At 45.1% G+C, this 13,150-nt stretch overlaps 1 protein-coding gene across 8 annotated transcripts in view; it reads left to right on the top strand.

Moving 5' to 3' along the window:
- Positions 1-13,150, top strand: part of SLC7A1 (solute carrier family 7 member 1) — a 69,789-nt gene that overhangs the window by 22,799 nt on the left and 33,840 nt on the right. For all 8 annotated transcript variants that reach the window (XM_053312204.1, XM_053312200.1, XM_053312207.1 and 5 more), the window contains one exon: positions 9,385-9,768. In XM_053312204.1, the coding sequence (XP_053168179.1) occupies positions 9,399-9,768 (370 nt within the window). In that variant the 5' untranslated portion in view covers positions 9,385-9,398. The remainder of the gene's footprint in view (positions 1-9,384; positions 9,769-13,150) is intronic.

The raw sequence follows: 13,150 nt of genomic DNA, 5'->3' as shown, positions 1-13,150 counted from the left end.
AGCTCCCTAAATACTGTAAAGAGCTAACTAAAACAGTATGAAGATAGATGGTCAGCAGGGGAAGGGGCACTTCCCAGTGTATTGCACAGAGTGCCACATATACGACTATTTGCCCCATGGGCAGAAGTCATGGGTGTGTGCTCGGTGCAAGGAGCTCCTGGCTCTCAGGGAACAAATCCGTTCCCTTGAGACCAAGGTGGCGGATCTGGAGAAGCTCAGAGAGACAGAGAGGCATGTGGACGAGACCTTCAGGGATGTGATAGAGGCATCCCACTCCAGGGCCGGTAGCTCCTCTGCTGTCAGGGAGAATGAAGGTCTTGGGCAAGGAGGACATCAGTCTGAGGAAGAGGGAGATGCTCCTTTAGAAGGGACCCCTTCCGTGGATGATGAGCCCATATCCTCTCGCACAGGGGATACTCCTCTGGGGGGTGGGGGCCTCCTTGTAGTTGGTGATTCGATCATTAGGGGGATAGAGAGATGGGTTTGTGACCCGCATGTTGACTGCACGGTGACTTGCCTGCCTGGTGCAAAGGTTGCGGACATTACGCAGCGTCTAGACAGGCTCCTAGGCAGTGCTGGGGAGGAGACCGCTGTCGTGGTGCATGTTGGCACCAACAATGTGGGAAAATGCAGTCGGGAGGTCCTGGAAGCCAAATTTAGGCTGATAGGTAGCATTTTGAAGTCCAGGACCCCCAAGGTAGCATTCTCAGAAATGCTACCTGTTCCACGCGCAAGTACAGTGAGACAGGCAGAGCTGAGGGGTTTCAATGCGTGGATGAGACGGTGGTGCCGGGAGGAGGGGTTTAGATTTGTTAGGCACTGGGACACATTTTGGGACAAGCAAGGCCTGTACAAAAGGGACGGGCTGCACTTGAACCAAGATGGAACCAGACTGCTGGCGCTTAAAATCAAAAAGGTTGCAGGGCAGCTTTTAAAATGACACCTGGAGAACAGCCGATGGGAGCTGGGCAGTATCCCGTTTGGCAAAAGCCATCCTTTAAAGTGTGAGGCTGCAAAGAATGCAAATAAAACAGATGGGGACGGAGCAGAACTGCATAAAGAGCAGATGGGAGCCTGTGCCAGCAGGTCAAAGAGTAGCATACATCAGGGGAGAGATTCAGCGTATAGGTGCTTGTATGCCAATGCCAGAAGCCTCCGAACCAAGATGGGTGAGCTGGAGTGCTTGGTTGCTAATGCAGAAATAGACATAGTGGGCATAACAGAAACATGGTGGAACAGTGAGAACCAATGGGACACTGTTATCCCTGGGTATAAACTCTACAGAAAGGACAGGGAGGGGCGCCTTGGAGGAGGGGTAGCACTGTATGTTAAAGAAGGGATAGAATCTAATAAGCTAGAAAACCTAAGTGGACTGGAGTCCTCCACAGAAACCCTGTGGGTGACTATACAAGGTCGGAAAGGAAACGTGCTACTGGGGACGTGCTATCGCCCTCCGGATCAAAATGATGACAGTGACTGGGAGTTGCAGGAGGAAATCAGGGCGGCATCAAGGAGAGGCAGGGCTGTAATTATGGGTGATTTCAACTACCCACACATAGCCTGGGTAAATTCACATTCAAGTCAGGACAAAGAGGTCAAATTTCTAGATACGCTAAATGACTGTGCCCTAGAACAGTTGGTCATGGAACCAACCAGAGAGAAGGCGACCTTGGATCTAATTCTGAGTGACACCCAGGACCTGGTGCGTGATGTCAGTGTCATCGACCCTTTAGGGAACAGTGACCACAGTGCCATCAAATTCAGCATACATGTGGGGAGAGAATCACCAAGGATGTCTAACACGGACATTTTGAATTTCAGAAGAGGAAACTTCTCCAAAATGAGGAGTATGGTGAAAAGAAAGCTGAGGGGGGAAATCAGGAGAGTCACTTCGCTCCAGAGTGCATGGAGTTTACTCAAAACCACAATACTAGAAGCCCAGTTAGAGTGTATACCCAAAAGGAGGAAAGGTACCACTAAGTCCAGGAGGATGCCAGCATGGCTAACGGGTACCGTCAAGGAAGCCATAAAAGGGAAGAAGACTTCCTTCCGAAATTGGAAGGCCTGTCCAAACGAAGAGAACAAAAAGGAACACAAACCCTGGCAAAAGAAATGCAAGGTGACAATAAGGGAGGCAAAAAGAGAGTTTGAGGAACATTTAGCCAAAAGTATCAAGGGGAATAACAAAAACTTCTTTAAGTACATCAGAAGCAGGAAACCTGCCAGGGAGGCGGTTGGGCCATTAGACAATGAGGGAGTGAAAGGGATTATTAAGGAGGATATGGAGGTTGCAGAGAAACTGAATGAGTTCTTTGCATCTGTCTTCACGGCAGAGGATACTGAGCATATACCTGTTCCTGAACCAGGCTTTTTAGGGATGGAGGCTAGAGAGCTGAGTCAGATAAAAGTGACAAGGGATGATGTTCTAAACTGTCTGGAAAAACTGAAAGCTAACAAATCACCAGGGCCAGATGGCATCCATCCAAGAGTCCTCAAAGAACTCAAATGTGAAATTCCCAACCTTCTTGCTAAAATATTTAACTTATCCCTGAAATCGGGCTCTGCACCAGAGGACTGGAGAGTGGCAAATGTAACACCGATTTTCAAAAAGGGATCCAGGGGAGATCCGGGAAATTACAGGCCAGTTAGCCTAACATCCGTTCCAGGCAAATTGATGGAAAGCATCCTCAAGGATAAAATTGTAAAGCACCTAGAAGAACAGGCCCTGCTCGGAGTGAGCCAGCATGGCTTCCGCAAAGGTAAATCTTGCCTCACCAACCTTTTGGACTTCTTTGAGAGTGTCAACAAGTGTGTGGATCAAGGTGATCCAGTTGACATAGTCTACCTGGACTTCCAAAAAGCTTTTGACAAAGTTCCCCATCAAAGGCTCCTGAGGAAACTTAGCTGTCATGGGATAAAGGGACAAGTACATGTGTGGATTGGTAACTGGTTGAAAGACAGGAAACAGAGGGTAGGTATAAATGGAGAGTTTTCACAATGGAGGGAAGTAAGAAGTGGGGTCCCCCAGGGATCTGTACTGGGACGGTGCTTTTTAATGTATTCATAAATGATCTAGATGCAGGGGTAAGCAGCGACTGTGGCCAAATTTGCAGATGATACCAAACTCTTCCAGGTAGTGAAATCTCAAACGGATTGTGAGCAGCTCCAAAAGGATCTCTCCAACCTGGGGGAGTGGGCGACAAAATGGCAAATGCAGTTCAATGTTAGCAAGTGTAAAGTGATGCACATTGGGACGAAAACCCCCAACTTCAAGTATATGCTGATGGGATCTGAGCTGTCGGTGACGGACCAGGAGAGGGATCTTGGGGTTGTGGTGGACAGCTCGTTGAAAGTGTCGACTCAATGTGCGGCAGCTGTGAAAAAGGCAAATTCCATGCTAGGGATTATTAGGAAGGGGATTGAAAATAAAACGGCTAACATTATAATGCCCTTATACAAAACTATGGTGCGACCACACTTGGAGTACTGTGTACAGTTCTGGTCACCACATCTTAAAAAGGACATTGTTGAACTGGAGAAGGTACAGAAAAGGGCAACCAAGATGATCAGGGGACTAGAGCACCTTTCCTATGAGGCAAGACTACAACACCTGGGGCTTTTTAGTTTAGAAAAAAGACGACTGCGGGGAGACATGATAGAGGTCTATAAAATCATGCATGGTGGGGAGAAAGTGGAGAGAGAGAGATTCTTTTCCCTCTCACACAACACTAGAACCAGGGGTCACTCCATGAAATTGATTGCCAGAAGGTCTAGGACCAACAAACGGAAGTACTTTTTCACACAACGCGTGATCCACTTGTGGAACTCTCTGCCACAGGATGTGGTGACAGCCAACAACCTGGATGGCTTTAAGAGGGGTTTGGATCACTTCATGGAGCAGAGGTCTATCAATGGCTACTAGTCGGAGGGCTGTAGGCCACCTCCTGCCTCAAGGGCAGGGTGCCTCTGAGTACCAGTTGCAGGGGAGTAATGGCAGGTGAGAGGGCATGCCCTCAACTCCTGACTGTAGGCTCCCAATGGCATCTGGTGGGCCACTGTGCGAAACAGGATGCTGGACTAGATGGGCCTTGGGCCTGATCCAGCAGGGCTGTTCTTATGTTCTTATGTTAGTAGCTAGTCAGCAAATCTGTACACAAATGTCTGTCTAAAGCAGAGCTACAAATGTCTGTCTAAAGCAGAGCTGATGGGCGAACCCGGGAAATTCTCCAGCCCATTTTGAACATTCTTCATCAGAGCTGCAAAGCTTCCATTTCCTCCGAAAGTATTTTTTGGAGAGCTCTATCCTCCTACATCTCACTCCGGGAAAACAGAAGCTGAAAACTTGCTGGAACAGAAGCTGAAAAGCTGGGTGTGTGTTTTATATTTCCCCAAATTGTGTAGTTTAATCCACAGCCCTCCCAAGTGTATTTCTTAAGGAGGCATCAAGAGTCAGAAGAACAAGTCTGACCTTGCCTGTGCCCATCTCGCTGTGGGGATTTTGATCTCTGTACTTTGTATATTTTTAACAAAAAAAATGCTGATTTACTGTCCTGTGCATGTTTACTCAGAAGTATGTTCCATTGAGTTACTCCCTAGTCAGTAGTGCTGGCTGGTGGTTCCTAGGTCTGGTGGGGGAACTAGGCAGGGCAGGTGATGAGTGGAGCCACAGGTAGTGAGAGGTGGAGCCAGCTGTGGGCCGCTATGGTGGTGAAGCCAGGACTAGACAGGTGCCTTAGCAATAACTGGCAAAGTGCAGATTTATAGCTAATGAGTGGGATCAAAACACAAACACACACATGCACATATCTCAATTGCTCATCGGCAGAGATACAGAGAGATATGGAAAATGTTGCTTCATAGTGTTTGACAGGACTACAGTAGTGTTTGGATTTGTATCTCACGTGGCATAATCAAACACAAGAGTGTGCACACAGGAAAATAACTGTACCAGCCATAAGTAAAGCACAGGCCAGCTACAGAAGGCTGCTTCTGTGGAGAGTAAATGCATTCTGAAGTCACCAGGGTAGCTCAGTCTGCCTGAAAAAGAACAGGAAAGAATTGAGCAGAGTGGTACATAGGAACATAGGAAACTGCCATATACTGAGTTAGACCATTGGCCTATCTAGCTCAGTATTGTCTTCACAGACTGGTAGTGTCTTCTTCAAGGTTGCAGGCAGGAATCTCTCTCATCCCTATCTTGGAGAAGCCAGGGAGGGAACTTGAAACCTTCTGCTCTTCCCAGAGCGGCTTCATCCCCTGAGGGGAATATCTTGCAGTGCTCACACATCAAGTCTCCCATTCATATGCAACCAGGGCAGACCCTACTTAGCTATGGGGACAAGTCATGCTTGCTTCCACAAGACCAGCTCTCCTCCTAACAGTGGTTAGTGTTGAACTGTACTGGAGAAATCCAAGCTGAAATCCCCATTCAGCCTTGAAACTCACTGGGTGACTGTGGGACAATTGCTTATCTCTCAGCATAACCTTCCTCATAGGGTTGTTGGGAGGAGAAATGTAACTGTGTGCACCACTCTAGGCTTCTTGGACTACTCTGGGCTTCTTACCGTGGCTTATATAGATTTATTTACTTTTGCATGTAGAGTCATACATGTAAAAGTAAAATCAATGTAAGCCATAGCTGAAGCAGAGACCAGCTGCAGAATGTATTTGTTCTCCACTTTTGATGTTAACAAGGGCAGCTCTGCCTGCTTATTTCAAACATGCATACATAAATAATAGAAAAATCACAGGCTTTTCAGTGATTCTTACTGCAGCTATGAACCATCTCCTGTAACTTAAAGGACACCATGGGAAGCAAATTATCTATCTATCTATCTATCTATCTATCTATCTATCTATCTATCTATCTATCAAATTTGTACACCGCCCCAAACTTTTGTCTCTAGGCAGTTAACAATAGCATAAAACAAGTTTAAAACATATACAAAAACTAAAAACAATTTAAAAATTTAAAAATAAAACCAGAAATTAAGACCTAAAAATTTAGGAAGCTGAGAAAGCTTGGGCGAAAAGATGGGTTTTCAAGTGTTTTTTGAAAATTGCCAGAGATGGGGAGGATTGTATCTCAGCAGGCAGCGCATTCCACAATCTCGGGGCAGCAACCCAGAAGGCCCGTCTCTGTGTAGCCACCAAACGAGTTGGCGGTAACTGGAGACGGACCTCCTCAGATGACCTCAGTGGGCGGTGGGGCTTGTAGTGAAGAAGATGCTCTCTTAAATACCCAGGGCCTAAGCCGTTTAGGGCTTTATAAGTTATAACTAGCACTTCGTATTTTGTCCGGTAACCTATTGGCAGCCAGTGTAGCTCCATCAGCAAAGGAGTAACGTGGTCTCTCCGAGATGACCCAGAGACCAACCTGGCTGCCGCATTCTGAACCAGCTGAAGTTTCTGGACTATGTACAAAGGCAGCCCCATGTAGAGTGCATTATAGAAGTAAAGTCTGGAGGTTACCAACAAATGTACCACTGTTTTGGTAAGATGCATGAGGACACCCTGCTGAACAGCTTGGTGCCACTCTGCCCATCTTGGGTGCCCACCACTTAGCCTGGGTGTCCATCCTAGCATGCAATATCTTTTTAAAATTCATCACTTCATTAATCGTTGCCCAATGAACCATAACCCCCAGTGGACATATTAATATTTCAGATAATGGCCAGAGTCCAGAGAAAAACCTAGTTACTATCTGCACGGCAAATGTTATTTCAAAATGTATTTTCCTTCCAACAGAATCCATTCCTTCTCTGCATGCACGACACCCATATGGAAAGCCACTATGGCAATTATTTTGAAAAGCAGTTTGGACTCAGAAATCCATGTATATGACCTAAAAGAACTTTCTGCCTTCTTATGCCAGTTTCTAATCTAACTAGTCCAGTCTTGCAGTTTGCTGTTCGTTCCAACATTTTATGGCATGCCATTTTGGGAATGGGCCATAATGCTTTGCATACAGATCAGAGAGGAAACAGAGGTTGCATTCCTCCCTTTCAAACAAACAGAAATAAATAGCCAGCAAAAGATCAGACCAGCCAACAGCCAGCCGGTCAGTCTACCTGCTCTCGAACCAAAATGGTGACTGGATTCTTCTGAGTAGTGTTTTATTGCTGCTTCCCTCATATACACACAAGGAAATCTTATGTAGCTTTAACTTAAGGTTTATTCAGCAAAAACTCTTATTTTCTTCTTCCTCTTCCCTCCCTTTTCCTCTTGATTCCTCCCCCACACTCTCTATAGGATCCTCCTTGAGACAAATGTCCAAACAAACAAACTGCTAAAGATCACTGAATAGAATACAAGACGTAGCTAAAATAAAAAGACATCCCCATCTTCTGGGCACTCTGGCTGCCTGAGGAGTCAGTCAGCATGATGCCTTCTGATTGGTGCTCAGGGCTTTTTAAGCTCTGTCCACTTTCTGAAAATAAAGGCAAGCCTTGTAATTTGCTCCTGACTCATTAATATTTGAATTTGAACCACTCTGTGTGTTCCTTTTGGTGTTTACACATTTCTGGTATCGTCGCCCACCCTACATACACACTGGGACCGGGCTGCAGGCAGTAAAAGCGGCACAGACAGGGAGGCAGACAGAGAAATGGCCACAGAAGACAGGGGAGATAAAATAGCTGACATACTTTCTGGTATTTTCAGGTGGGCGCTGCCACTCTGCCCTTGGGTAAGAGCCGCCACTGCTAGTGAGTAGGATTACAGCCTCAGTTAAACTGTGTACAGTTCCTTATTTTGCATGGGGAGGTAAAAAAAAATACACAGGACACTGAAAATTTGCCCTCATTCCTTAGAAGACCTGATTGGCCTCTCTTTGTCTTTTTCTCCACCCTCATCCTTGGGCTTTTGGGATTTTATTAGGCATATTTTCAAATGTCCAGCCTGGAAAGACCTGTATTTTTATGAGATCACCTGGTAGAGTGTGTTTGTGTGTGTGTCCGTGTGTCATCTCCCCCACCCCCGCCATCGACTTTGCAATGCCTGGACCAATATGAACCAAATCGGGTACAGTTGTAGGGACACCTCAGTGGGGTAGTTTGTGATGCTATCATCTACCCTGATCCAAGATGGCAGATGCGGACACTTTTGAGTGCAAGTGGGCTAACTTGTGAACCACCTGACAGATTTGAACCAAATTTGCTACAGCTGTAGGGACACATAGGGATACCTCAATGGCGAAGATTGTGATGTCATCCACCCCAATTCAAGATGGCAGACATGTAAACATTTGAGGAGCAAGTGCACTAACTTGTGGACAGTCTAACTGATATGAACCACATTTGGAACATCTGTAGTGAGTGACACCAGGGCACCTCAATGGTCCAATTTGTAATGATGACATCCACCCCGATCAAGATGGTGGACATATGAACATTAGAGGTGCAAGAGATCTAACTTGTGGACCTCGATTTGCACCAAATTTAGTCCAGTTGTAGAGACAGAGAAAGGAAAGGAGGCTGATTACTTGTTACTAGAACTGGTTAAAAACACAAATAGTTACTTAAAACAGGTAGATGCTCTATAGTTGCCTCAGAGCTGTGGAATGCACTTCCGGCTGAGATTAGATCTGCTCCATCCCTGCTGACATTTAGGAAACAACTGAAGACACATCTCTTCAACCAAGCTTTTTAGCTACTTAGTGGTTTTTAGTTACTTAAAATTGAACTTTTATGTTTTCAATTGTTTTAAAATTTATTGGTTTTAATGTTGTAAACCGCTTAGAGACTTCAGTAATGGGCAGTATACAAATATGCTAAATAAAAATCCTGAAAACTGAGATTCTGAATTCTGCACTTGAAACCAAGTGTCAAGCATGGGCCCCAATTTACTGTGTGTGTATAAGCAGCACATGTAGAGGTCCTGATCCAGCTGTTTTCTCCTTAGTTTGGAAGTTTCATTGTGGCAATCTGGGAGCCTATGCTTTAACCAAATATTATAACCCCCTTCTCCTCAAAAGATGCTCCATAACCAGACAAAACTATTTCCAAAATTCTCCTGAATGTTCTACATGAATAGGGTCATAGCTCAGTGGTAGAGCATCTGTTTTGCATGCAGAAGGTCCCAGATTCAATCCCTGGCATCTCTAGGTAGGGCTGGGAAAGACACCTGCCTGGAGATGCTGCTTCCAGTCAATGTACAGTCAACTGTATAACGTGGGCCCTACAACTTTAGGACTACAATTCTTGTCATCTGTGACTACTGGCCAATGTGGCTAGAGATGATGGGAGTTGTAGTCCAACAGCAGCTGGAGTTGAAATTATACACTCCAGGTGTGGACAACACTGAGCTAAATGGACCAATGGTCTGACTTGGTATAAGGCAGCACCCTGTGTTCTAGCATTGATCCATTTGCATTCTCTTTTCCAGACTTCACTGAGAAGATGGGTTGCAAGAAACTCGTTGGTGTTGGTCAGCAACTGTTCCGCCGGAAAGTGGTGGACTGCACAAGAGAAGACAGCCGTTTCTCACGATGCCTCAACACATTTGACTTAGTTGCTCTTGGTGTAGGCAGCACACTTGGAGCAGGAGTTTATGTGCTTGCTGGGGCAGTGGCTCGAGAAAATGCCGGACCCGCCATTGTGATCTCCTTCCTGATAGCTGCTCTGGCTTCTGTGCTGGCTGGCCTCTGCTATGCGGAATTTGGTGCTAGAGTTCCAAAGACTGGATCAGCATATCTCTATAGCTATGTGACTGTTGGTGAACTCTGGGCATTCATCACTGGCTGGAATCTAATTCTTTCTTATGTCATTGGTGAGTATTTGGGGCCATTTCTCCCTCCCAATCCAAAATGCACATTTGTATCCATGAACATTTGTATAATACCCTATTCTTTACAGCAGTTTCCTTTGGAGAGTTCAAAGCCCATTGTGAGAGTTATGTTGACATAGGAAATCCACAATATATTTGGATAAGAAGGAGTGGTTATCCAACTGGGATAAGAGGGTGAGGGAATGCTGTGACTGAAATAAAGAACAAAACTTCAGTCCAAACCAGAGAGAAGCATGCTTTAGCCTATTAAAATTAGTAGGCTTAAGGGTACCTGATTCTAGATTGTGGCCCAAGTTTCTGTCATGGTTGTGGAGATGAGATTTAAAAGGTAAATACAGTTACCCCAGCCTGTGTGTGGACCCTCTGGCAGGATTGTAACCTGTAACTGCACTGTTTTATGTGATTGTTTAATTTTATTTTGTTTAAAATTGAGGAATTGGCTTTCTTGGAGGTAATTTAATGCCCCTTTTGGGAAATGTACATTAAAGAGCCAATAAATGGAAAACTGTTTTGTTGACAGCCAGGCCACAAGCTTGATTCAACATGGCATGCTTAATATTGCATCATCTACAAGAACACTTATAGGGAATTCTGCATCCTAACTGCGCTGTGGTTAGCATCTGCTTAAAGCAGGTTTTTCTTCTGCAGTTACTGGAATGTAGCTGAACAGTATTTGTCCTTGTCTACATTGGTATCCAAATTATGCATAGAACAGTCTTCCAGTGGGCAGTTCATGTAGTGTGAATTTAGGTCATTTAGGTCATGTTGAAAGTGGGTGGGTGGGGGAGGGGTGGAACAGAGGTAAATGGTGTTATTTTCCTAAAAATAATATTTGGTGGAGCACAGCTTGAATTTATTTAGGGAGAGAATTGGTTCACAAAAATAAAAAATAGGAGTGTTGCTGTTGGAAGGGTGTGGTGAGAAATGTATGTTGAACTTCAAAAGCTCCTTATTTATTTATATCTCCTTGGTGTTCATACACATCAAATTAGGAATTTCCTTGCTTTGTTAGCATTTATTATGTTGCAAAACACAGCTCTTGTTGATCAGAGGATGACCCTCCACAAGTGGTCTTCCCTTGCTTTCCTGGTTAGGCAGTTGAGTTGAATTTGAAATAGTGACCCTCCTAAATGTGCCTGAGATTAATTTACATTCTTGAATATGTATTTGTAGCATAATGACAAAGAGTTTGAGCTACAAGCTCAGTGTCACTGCTAACCACCCAGAGACGAAAGTTTTGGGGCAGTGTACAAACGTGATAAGGCCACCTTAAGTGGCGCAGTGGGGAAATGCTTGACTAACAAGCAGAAGGTTACCAGTTCGAATCCCTGCTGGTATGTTTCCCAGACTATGGGAAATGCCTGTATCGGGCAGCAGCGATATAGGAAGATGCTGAAAGGCATCATCTCATACTGTGTGGGAGGAGGCCATGGTCAGCCCCTCCTGGATTCTACCAAAGAAAACCACAGGGCTCTTTGCGTGCCAGGAATCAAAATCAACTTGATGGCACACTTTACCTGTTACCTTTACAAATTTGATAGATAGATGCAAACAAGAGGTGGCCTAATGTATTGCAGCACCTGAGGCGAAGCGCCAAGTGCTGCCTTGCCCCATGCCCCTGGTGGGGGCTAGCGCCCTTTCAAAACTAACCCTTGCAAACCTTGATAGTAGTGGGGAGGAGGGAAGATTGCCAACAGCCTTCTCTTAGTCCTTGAGCTTCTTGCAAACTTTGCAAGGAATGAGAAAGGCACTCTTTGCAAAGTTCACAAGGGTCTGATAAGTCTCAAAGAGCTGCTTTGATGGCAGCTCTAGGGGGCATCTTGCCACCCTGCTGGTGCCCCAATGCATTTCTGCCTGAGGTGACTGCCTCACCATGCCTCGTGAAAGGACCACCCCGTCCCTGTTGGAATCTAGTCTCAACTAGATGGCCGTAAGCAAGGCACTTCCTCTCAATTCAAGTCGCCATCTGCAATATGAGGATAATGATGCTTGCTTTACAAGGTTGCTGTGAAAATTACAACTACTAACACACTTAAAGTGCTCTGAGCACCTGACGGTACTGTATAGATGATGATTGTTGCTATGGCGTAGAGTGTCCTAGTCCTAATCCATTGTGTCCACATACTGATTTTTATTCTGAGCTATAGAAACTAAGAAGATGGATGACTTTGTCAGTCTAGTGAAAAACTCCCCTTCCCCTGAGCTTGATCTGTGAAGCTCTTGGCAAACCTGATATTTCTGAAAATACCAGGAAATTGTTTTATTCTGAGCCCAACCACAAGACAAATTGTATACTTTCACACCCCAGTGTCATTTGGACCATGACTGGGTCCAGTCCAAGTGTTCATTTTCCAAGTCAAAGCTGTATGAAAACCAGTGACTGCCCTATTTAAATCTCTGCTTGCAACAATATCATGTTTCAAAACCACTGGCATGTTAAAACTGAAAATAAGAGTTGGTCCACCTGGCTCGATGGATTTCTAGAAACAAATGGCTTTTGTGCAAACCAGTTTGATAACTTTTTTTTTGCCGCAAAGCAGTATATAAATATTTGTTGTAGTAGTCTAGTGGCCAACTCAGGTTAGTCATTTTGAAAGTGGCAACTCTCTTTATTGAGCAGGGGGAGAGCAAGTAGCCCTTTCCATCCCCAGCACAGCATCCCTCCAGTGGCTGTTGCTGGTCATCTATTTTATGTTTCTTTTTTAGACTGTGAGCCCTTTCGGGACAGGGAGCCATTTTATTTGATTGATATCTATGTAAACTGCTTTGTTGAAAAGTGGCATATAAATTGTGTGTGTGTGTGTGTAGTCTTAATTACAGTTCAGTGAATTAAGGAGTGACACTTGCTCAGTGGCTTGAAGCCAGTAACAGGCAGCAGTAGGGGGTGTGCAATGCAAATCAGTGGAGGAGAAAGTGGTTGGTCTTCCTTCACATTCTTGTGCAACCTGCTGGTCTTGCTTGTCCCCTCTCTCCATCACCAATTAGATATGTCCTGCAGCCTGAGGCTGCTTTCAGTTTTACCGATCTGAAAATAATGTAGAACTACGTAGTCGTACTGCATAGTAGTTGTTGCTCCCATATGACCCTGGGGACCTGCAGGAGTGGCCTGAGGAGTCATTGCCGTGCAGCTGTCTCCTGTGACTTTCCTGTTCTTAAACATTGTCACTTAGCAGTGATGCCCTGCTGCATTGAATAGGCCTCAACACTCAGTGCTGAAATTCTAGTTACTAACTTTTCTGGAGATCTTGGACAGGGCCCCTGAGGTCAACGTTGTAGGTGCAGTGCAATGCAAACAGGATCAATAGTGTACGGTGAAGTAATGCTTGCAAAGCAGGGATGTCATAGGTCTGCTTCAGACGTCACT

The sequence above is a fragment of the Hemicordylus capensis genome, chromosome 3, assembly GCF_027244095.1.
Source record: "Hemicordylus capensis ecotype Gifberg chromosome 3, rHemCap1.1.pri, whole genome shotgun sequence".
Classification (NCBI taxonomy): domain Eukaryota; kingdom Metazoa; phylum Chordata; class Lepidosauria; order Squamata; family Cordylidae; genus Hemicordylus; species Hemicordylus capensis.
This window is presented reverse-complemented; position numbering and strand designations above follow the sequence as displayed.